Source organism: Giraffa tippelskirchi, chromosome 2 (assembly GCF_054371585.1).
Source record: "Giraffa tippelskirchi isolate mGirTip1 chromosome 2, T2T-mGirTip1v1.2.pri, whole genome shotgun sequence".
NCBI classification, from domain to species: Eukaryota; Metazoa; Chordata; class Mammalia; order Artiodactyla; family Giraffidae; genus Giraffa; species Giraffa tippelskirchi.
Genome location: NC_137276.1, coordinates 406,809 through 415,206, shown reverse-complemented (window position 1 = coordinate 415,206; position 8,398 = coordinate 406,809). Strand labels below are relative to the sequence as shown.

Below are 8,398 nucleotides of genomic sequence, written 5' to 3'. Positions count from 1 at the left end.
CGAGCAGGAACCGTATTCAGCCATGAAAGGAAATGGGATGGTTCCTGTTACAACCTGGGTGGCCTCTGGGAATGTTACATTCAACTCAGCAACAGAAAGAAAGTGGAATAAAGGTCCCCAGGACCGGGGGGGGGGGGGGGGGACAGGCGGGGAGTTAGTGCTGAGGTGCAGTTTCCGTTTGGGGCGATGCAGCCACATGCAGACAGCTGAGACGCTGCACGCACTGCTGCTCAGCGCGCATTAAAGACGCATCAACAGCCAGCTTCCTGTTACCCGTGTTACAACGAGAAAGAATCTGTCGTGAAGAGCAGGGTGCATCGTGTGCAAGAAGCAGAAAAGTGGAGAACCACTTTCATACAAAGAAAGCCGAGTTTCACACGTGAGCGTGTGGGCACAGAAAATCCTAAGAGCCATGAAGCTGTGAACAGAAGTCACCCTCGGACTAGGATGGGAGCACTTCGCGGACCTCGTTCTGTTTGAACGTTGCTGCTTAGAATGACAGACAAGTGTTTAAAAAGTGATAGAACACTCACGAATAGAAATAACCAAAAAAAGGCCTAATGTGACCTGAAGTCTGTCAGTCAAGAGCGTGTCTCTTTAGAGACCCAGCAGCAAGGCCTTCACTCTGAGTGGCCACGTCCACTGGCTGCAGACGACACAGTGACCAAGCCGGGGTCCTCGTGACCACTGGGTGAAGGCCACCTGCCCCCAGCACCCTGCAGACCCCGCAGAGCTGGAGAGAAGCCATGTGTCACCGACACTGCACAAGGCAGAAGCACTGATCACTGCTGAAGCTGCTTGTCCTCTTGGAAAGGGGCCGAGGCACAGGCCGCCGGCTGTCACTGGTCTTTGAAGTTGGCCTTTCTCTTCTCCACAAACGCGGCCATCCCTTCCTTCCGGTCTTCCTGTGGGGAGGAGAAGCGGGGGTGGACGGTGACTCCTCCCAAGGCCAGGCCTGCTCACTGCCTGCCGGCTACCGCTGCCCTCAGCCGTCCACACCCACGGGTCCTGGGGTGGGGTCACCTCAAGGGTGAATGACCCAACTCTCCGACCAATGAGGGCGGGCCCGGGAATGGGTATTTTCACAGTAGACACCCCCGCCCTGCTGTGGTGACCATCACTCAGTCACCCACTAACCCTCGAATGGAATAAACCGTCATCTGCAGAGAACCTCAGGGGCATGTGCTTGGTCCTTCACCAAATCATGACCTGGATCTGGTCGTGATCTGTGTCAGGCGGTGTCCACAGGGTTAGGAAGCAGGACACGAGGAAAGGCTCTACCTCAGCCCTCCCTCCTTACACATGCACACACACACGTGCACACATACACATACTCACAACACATGACTATACCCACACCACACATATGTACACACACATGTACTCACACACAAGTGTACACATACAGTACATGCACACACGCACTCACATGTGCACACACGTACTCACAACACACATGCAGACTCACACCACATGCACCCACAGTACATGCATGCACTCACAGGACACACATGGACTCACACCACACACATGCATCCCCACACAAGTGCACACACACGTACTCTCACACACATGTGCACAAAACGCACTCACACCACACACATGCACTCACATGTGCACACACACATATCTGCACTTCCTCAAGAGCCAAAGTCACTTTAATCTTTCTTTTATGAAACACCTATCTATGACTTCCTGATGGTAAGAGATGAATTTTAGTGACTATTAAAAGTGATTTCCTTTAAGTTACTGGCGGATACTCTAGAAAATAATTTTCCAAGGCTTCAAATTACAGTGTTAAAATACATTTGATTCCCATTCTAAGTAACTGGAACAATCTAGGAAAATTTTGGGTAAATAGATTGCCTTCTAAATACAGGAACTGCTATTTAAGTGTGCGATTCCTAAGATCTTTTGTAATAAGAAATAACTGTAAAAGTTTTTGTACTTTTGAACTTCCACATGCCGTGCTGTGTTAGTTGCTCAATCGGGTCCAGCCCTGTGTGACCCCGTGGACTGTAACCTGCCAGGCTCCTCCGTCCTTGGGATTCTCCAGGCAAGAACACTGGAGTGGGTGCCATGCCCTCCTCCAGGGGCTCTTCCCGACCCAGGGACTGAACCCAGGTCTCCCGCACTGCAGGCGGATTCTTTATGGTCTGAGCCACCAGGGAAGCCCCATTTATTTGCAAACATCACTGCCCAGCTACAGGGAGGCTATGAGTTCTGACCAGAGAGAAACGGGGGTAAAACCTATAACAAACTCCAGAACTTCCGCGATGCCCACGTGAACGCGGCTACTTACGGTGGCAAAAGTGGAGTAAAAGAGCTTCTTCTCCAATTTAACGCCCTCTGCCAACGTCATTTCAAAAGCTGGAAAAGAAAACCCTGCCGTGAGGAGCTGAGACACAGACGCGGGAGCGCAGGGGCGGGAGCCAGCCCGGGGGCCGCCGTGCGCTCCGTGTCACGGGGGTAAAGCGCAGCCTCCCTCTCCAGGGCGTCAGCCCGGCCGACGGGCCCAGTCAACAGCGGCTCTGGGCTCCCTGCGCCCCGTGTGGGGACCGGCATGGAAGGCGGGATGGAAACTCTGTCCAGTCACGAGGGGGCTAAGGAGGCCCAGGAACGTGGACGCCAGAAGCACGACAAACAAGTAAGGATGACACCGAAAACGGAGCTGTGGGCAGAAGGGAGCGAGGTCTGGGTACGTCCGCAGCAGAGGCGAGGGGGCGCGAGGCTCGTGGAGGCGCTTCCGCAGCAGCCCCTGCAGCCCGGTCCCGTGACCAGTGCCCGGTGGGGACAGGGGCCCCGGGCCTCGCCCACACCCCCCACCCCCCCGCACCGCACGCTCCACGCACTTAGGGCGGAGCCCGCGGAGCAGAGACAGGCTCGGGGCGGCGCGGCCCTGCAGGGACACACGCCTGTCCCCGCTCACTGCCCTCACGGGCGGCACAAGCAGAGGCATGGCCTCCCTCCGGCGCTGAGAAGAAACCGCCGTGTTAACGCTCAGGCAATTCTCAAGAGGGGCGGTCAGAGCTGCTCTGCTGCCCAAGAATGGCCGCTGAGCCCAGACCCAGAGCCGGGAGGGCGGAGCTGCCCCCGGCTCAGCCCCGGACCGGCAGGCGCAGCTGCGGCAGAGAGGAGCCTTTTCCTCCCAGGCTCTGCAGGGGACCCTCCCGGGCTGCCCCTGCTTGCCAGCACTGGCCCCCAGGCTGGCCCAGTTCTCAGGTCCTGCTTCCAAGGGGACCTCAGACCAGTTCAACAGAATTTGTGAGCAAGCAACTAGAAACTAGACCACTACGAAGACCCAAAATCGAAACACTGAGAATCCTAACAATTTTTGTCTAGATCAATTAAGACGCACAAATCAGACCCCAAGTTGTCAAGCCTCTCAACTACTGTGCACCTCTCCACCCTCCTCCCTACCTGCGTTCACTGATTCTTTGGCCATTGCTGTTACAATTTTAGAGTTGCCAGCAATTTTTTCTGCACATTGGATGGCTTCTTCAACCACTGTCTCAACAGGAAAAATCTTGCTTACAAGACCTACAACACAAAAAGGTAAACACCACGTGGAAACAGCTGGTTCTAGTTCTGTCACAGCGCAGGCCTCCAACAGAGACACAGGAAAGGGTCCACAGTGTCCCCTGGTGGGGCTGCCACCCTTGGCTGCCGAGGTCATGGGGGCTCTTACAGTCAAAGGTCACTGAGGGGCCGGGAGAGGGTCTGCCTGCAGGGGGTCTTAGAGACCACCCCCCCCATTGTTCACGTTGGTTCTGAGAAGTGGAATGGTTTCGCTGTTAGTCTTTAATCCACATGGACATTTGAGTCACTCCTTTGTGCGTGGTGGTATTTCAAACAGACACAGGCAGGGAGTGTCCTGGACTCCCAGGACACTGGAAAGCTCTGTGCTGATCATTTGGAGTCCCTGGGTAAGGCCCTCCCCTCTCCACTCAGCTTCCCAAGGGGGCAACTCCATGGGGTGGCCCCAGCCTGTACCTGCTTGCTTGGCATCCTGGGCTGAGATCCGGTCACCAGTGAGGACCATCTCCATGGCCAGTGACTTTCCAACGGCACGGGTCAGTCTCTGGGTGCCCCCTGCACCTGCAGGGGCAGAGCGCTGCTGGGCATGCCGCTCTGTGGCCAAGTGTCTAGGGCCTGAAGACCTACAGCACTCGGTTGGGGGGTGGGCAGAATTGGGGGAGACCCAGACACCACAAGGGAGCCTCCTTCCCACACTCCGGCCCCTGCCTCGTGCCCTGGGCCCCCTGTACCAGTGCCTCTCATGCAGGAGTCAGACTCTGGATGGATGCGTGGAGCTCGCAGAGCGACCGGACCCACCCTGGAGGGCAGCTGAGAGCGGCCTCCGATCACAACCGGCTCTGCTCCCAGAGTGGGACGTGGGCAAGGCTCCTGCCTCTCGGGCCTGGGGATGCGCTCCTCTCTGCCGGGCTCTTTGGGTGTCTAGCCCCACGTGGACTTCGCCTCCACGGGCCCTGCTACCCTTCCCGCTCACTCAACGGCCTCTGACTAGAAAGACTGGTCTGCCCATTCACCTGCCCACAGTCAACCCCAGGGTTGCCAGGGCGAGGCAAGCAGCCATCTGAGGGAGGCACCCACGGTCCAGCAGACTCGGGCGCTACCTCAACATGGTGGGGACCTTGGGCACTGGGACGGGAAGAGCCTGGCAGTCCCCCTCAGCTGACCCCACGCTGCTCACTGCCTGGCCCGGCTGGCCTGGGAGGCCCTGGGCTCCAGGCTCTACACCCGGGGTAGAGACTTCGTGGGGACACAGCCTGTAGCTCTTGTCAGGTGGGCCGAGGGGCAGAGGCATCACCATTGGCCTACTGCTCCCGTCCCCCTCCCCGCGGGGGATGTGATTCCCTGCTCTGAACCTGCTGAGGCCACGGGTCTCGCTCTGGCCACTGAAACGTGAGCACTCAGCGCTGGCCCGTGGTCACCATGTTTTCTTCTCTGAGCTGCTGACCTACAAAGACCCACCACGGATGTGGCTCAGCAGCAAGAGTCACCGTGGTCAGAAGCCAGCATGTGGCCAGCCCCGAGGAGCCGGCAGAGCTCCAGGCCCCCAGGTCCTGCCTCGCGCTGACCGCAGTGCAGCCGGGCTCACACGGGAGCCCCACTGTCTCTCTGTCTGATGCTGAGACAGCACAAATGCCCGGCAGACAGCAGATTTGGGCCGATGACTCGAAGAGCTGATGCTAGAGCCTTTACCTGGGATGGTTCCTATTAGAATCTCCGGCTGCCCAAACTGGGCTTTCTCTCCAGCATAAATGATGTCACACATCATAGCAAGTTCACAGCCACCACCAAGCTGCAAAACAAGAGGCACCGCGAGAGGACCCCAGTTAAAAATCACTCTATTTGCTCATTTACATTTTCTATCAGAAAGGAACGCGGCCTGGGGTACAGCAGACATCAGCACAGAGATGGCGAGTCAGGTAACTGTTTCCATAGATTACGTACACAGTGGATTCTGCCAAGCTTTCTGGCAAGGGCCAGGAAGCAAATGCTTTTGGCCTTGCGTGTCCCACAGTGTCTGTCGTGGCCACGCCACTCGGCTGAGGGAGCTCAAAGGCAGCCAAGAGAGGGGAGAACCAAGAGGCCGCTGTGTTCCAATACACTCTGCCTGCTGACCCGCTCACCTCAAGGGAGCTTTACTAACGAATTGTGAGTTAAAAGGTCCTTCTCACTTCTGTACAGGCCACAACCAGCCCCAGAGCCTCTGAACCGTCCAGGCACCTACAGGAGACCCTGACGCACCAAACAGGGCACCCAGAGCTTTCAACGGTAGCAGAAGGAGTTAATTTATAAGGCAGTGCAGGTTGGAAAGTCATCACAACTGCACAGAAAGCCAACACAAGTGCCCTTAACCTAGCAGAGGGGGACGAAGGCTCCTGGAGGCTCTTAGGGACCATACTGAAGGCTAAGGGGCTTTACTAATAGGGGAATCCAGAGGCCAACAGCTGAACCCTTCCCACAGAGCAGATGCTAAAGGCCCTTTACAGGTCTTGGCTCTTTTGCATCACTGAGAACGAGATGCAGCCTCCTCCAAATAAAAACCGCCCTACTGCACAGATCCAGTTCCTTCAGGTGCTCTGAGTGCAAGGAGGCGGCGTAGGGGGAACACTCACGGCATAGCCATTGACAGCAGCTATGATCGGCTTCTTGACACGCGTGAGTTGGTCCCAGTGGCTCAAAAACCCGCCAGAGTAACAGTCCTGGAACGTGTGGCTCTGCATTTCCTTGATGTCGGCTCCCGCTGGGTGGTGGGAAATGACGTTCCAGTTACCAGAGGTCCCACATCAACAGGCAGCTGCTGAGTGTCCCCAAGGTAAACACTGGGGCTTCGGGGGAAGGCCACATGGACACACAGCTGGGCCGGGGGCACAGTGCAACATCGGGTGATACAAGGTGACGGAGGTAACACAGAGGGATGTGGACAGGAAACAAGAGACCAGGAGGGGACTCAGAGAAAGAGGGGCTCACTCACTCGTCCCTCTCACCCGAGACCGGCCTGCCTGTGAGCAGGCTGATTCTGCCGGCAGAGTGTGCTCAACATTAAACATCAGAGAGGCCCCTCCAAGCAGCTCAGGGTTTGGTCTACCTTATGTAAATAAATCCCCCAGTTGCAGAACTTGCCTGATGCCTTCATGGAGGTATAAGGCTGCCTGCCATGCCACGGGTGTGATCACATACCTGGTGGCCTGCCACCATGCTGCCCAGCTCACCTGCAAATGCCTTCTCCCCGCCTGTGAGGACAATGGCCCCCACGGCTGGGTCTTCCTCGAAGGCCTGCAGTGCCTGGTTGAGCTCCGCGATCAGGCCATTGCAGAGCGCATTGAGGGCCTTGGGGCGGTTCAGCTGGATCAACCCCACGTTGCTGTTCTTTCCCTTCTTTGCTGCGATGATATACTCAAAGGCTGCACCTGGGAAGGAACAGGAACCCGGGATTCCCACTAACAGGCATCAAACTGGAGGATGCACTCCGCGCCGGGACAGGGGGACCCCGACACCTGGGGGCCCTGCTCAGTCCCTGGTGCTGCAGCTCATGCCGCAGGGGGGGCTGCTGCAGGGCTCTCTGCTTTCACAGATGTTGGAACGTTTCCTTAAGTTAAGACAGCCCTAGCAATGACGAGCAGCCTTCCTTCTGAATGTCGGCTGGCACCTCCCAGAACCTGTGCTGGAGATGCCTGGGATCCTGTAGAAACAAGGAATGAGGAAACTCCCTGTTTAAACAGATGCCAACTGGGTGAAGTGCACACAGGCAAAGGGCAACTGCCAGACCAGGAGGGGCAGCCTGCTCAGGCCTGGGAGCCAGAATGACCTGGGGCGGCGGGGGGGAAGCTTAACCAAGGCAGCTGCTTCCTTGAACGGGGTACCTATCCGGTAGGCTTGCTGGGGAGTGACTGAAATCACCCATGTGTAGGCAGCATCCCCTACACCCTACATACAAGACCAAACAAGACTGCTGGGTACAGGCTAGGATGCAGAAGCAGGTGCTCAAAAGGACCTCAGGGAACATCAACACCAGTTACCAGCTAGGTTAAGTGTACACATAGGTGAAGGAAGAGGCTGCAGAGATTCGTTCCCAGAGATGTGGCCAAGAGTTCCTGGGCAATAGGGGGGTGGGGGGTGGGGCGGTGCCCGGCTGGCTGCGGGTGGGGCAGGGCAGAACCTGAAGGGAGACGCAGTGGAGCTGGGGAGGCTGGGCAGGAGGCACCACAGGACAGCACGCGCGACCCCTTCCAACTGCAGATGCGCGAACCGAACGTCCTCTTAGTCTGAGGGCTTTCACACCAAATGCTGAAGTGGCCAGAGGTCTTGGCACTCAGCCCCAAGTCCCCGGGGTCGAGACGCTAGTGACCCCAGGGCTCCGCGCGCTCAGGAGGGAGGTGCTGGGCGGGGAGTCAGGCTGGACGCTCCGCGGCAGGGGCGCGGTGCAGCCCAAGGGTCCCGGCCCAGGAAGAGGCCCGGGGCCCCAACCACCGCCCGCCCCCGCGGCCCCGCACTCACTCGACGCGAAGGAACGCTGCACCGGGAAGCAGGGCCAGGGCCGCAGCGGGGCGCGGACGCGGGGCAGCAGGGCACGTAAGGCGGCCATGGCGCTCGCGTGGACGTCTGTGCCCTCCGCCCGCCCGCCCCGCGGAGCCGCCCCCCGGAGCCGCCCCCCGGCCGCGCCAGTCAGGGCGCGCCCCGCCCACCGGCCCGGGCCACGCGACCACGCAGGTATCGCGAGACCACGCAGGTATCGCGATACCACGCCAGGCGGCGGAAGTGGGCCGGGCGACGGGCCTGCAGTTTAGGGAGGAGGGGGCGGAAGGAGGGTCCCGGAAGAGGGGCGGAGGCGGCAGCTGGGAGAAGGGTTTGGAGTTCAGGTCCTGGT

General features: G+C 58.4%; 1 protein-coding gene across 1 annotated transcript; it reads right to left on the bottom strand.

Moving 5' to 3' along the window:
• Positions 1-263: 263 nt before the first annotated feature.
• ECHS1 (enoyl-CoA hydratase, short chain 1) lies at positions 264-8,137 on the bottom strand. The gene is made up of 8 exons (XM_081572736.1): positions 8,029-8,137; positions 6,744-6,941; positions 6,147-6,274; positions 5,227-5,326; positions 3,994-4,098; positions 3,421-3,540; positions 2,303-2,370; positions 264-905 (listed from the first exon to the last, which is right to left on the bottom strand). The coding sequence occupies exons 1-8, from the start codon at positions 8,114-8,116 to the stop codon at positions 840-842; spliced, it is 873 nt and encodes a 290-aa protein (XP_081428862.1). The 5' UTR covers positions 8,117-8,137; the 3' UTR covers positions 264-839.
• Positions 8,138-8,398: the final 261 nt, after the last annotated feature.

Coding starts and splice junctions, on each gene's coding strand:
- ECHS1 (XM_081572736.1), bottom strand. CDS start 8,116: ATGGCCGCCTTACGTGCCCTGCTGCCCCGCGTCCGCGCCCCGCTGCGG. Junction 2,371..3,420: donor CAAAGAATCAGTGAACGCAG/GTAGGGAGGAGG, acceptor TTTCTTTTCCAG/CTTTTGAAATGACGTTGGCA. Junction 906..2,302: donor TTTACTCCACTTTTGCCACC/GTAAGTAGCCGC, acceptor TCCTCCCCACAG/GAAGACCGGAAGGAAGGGAT.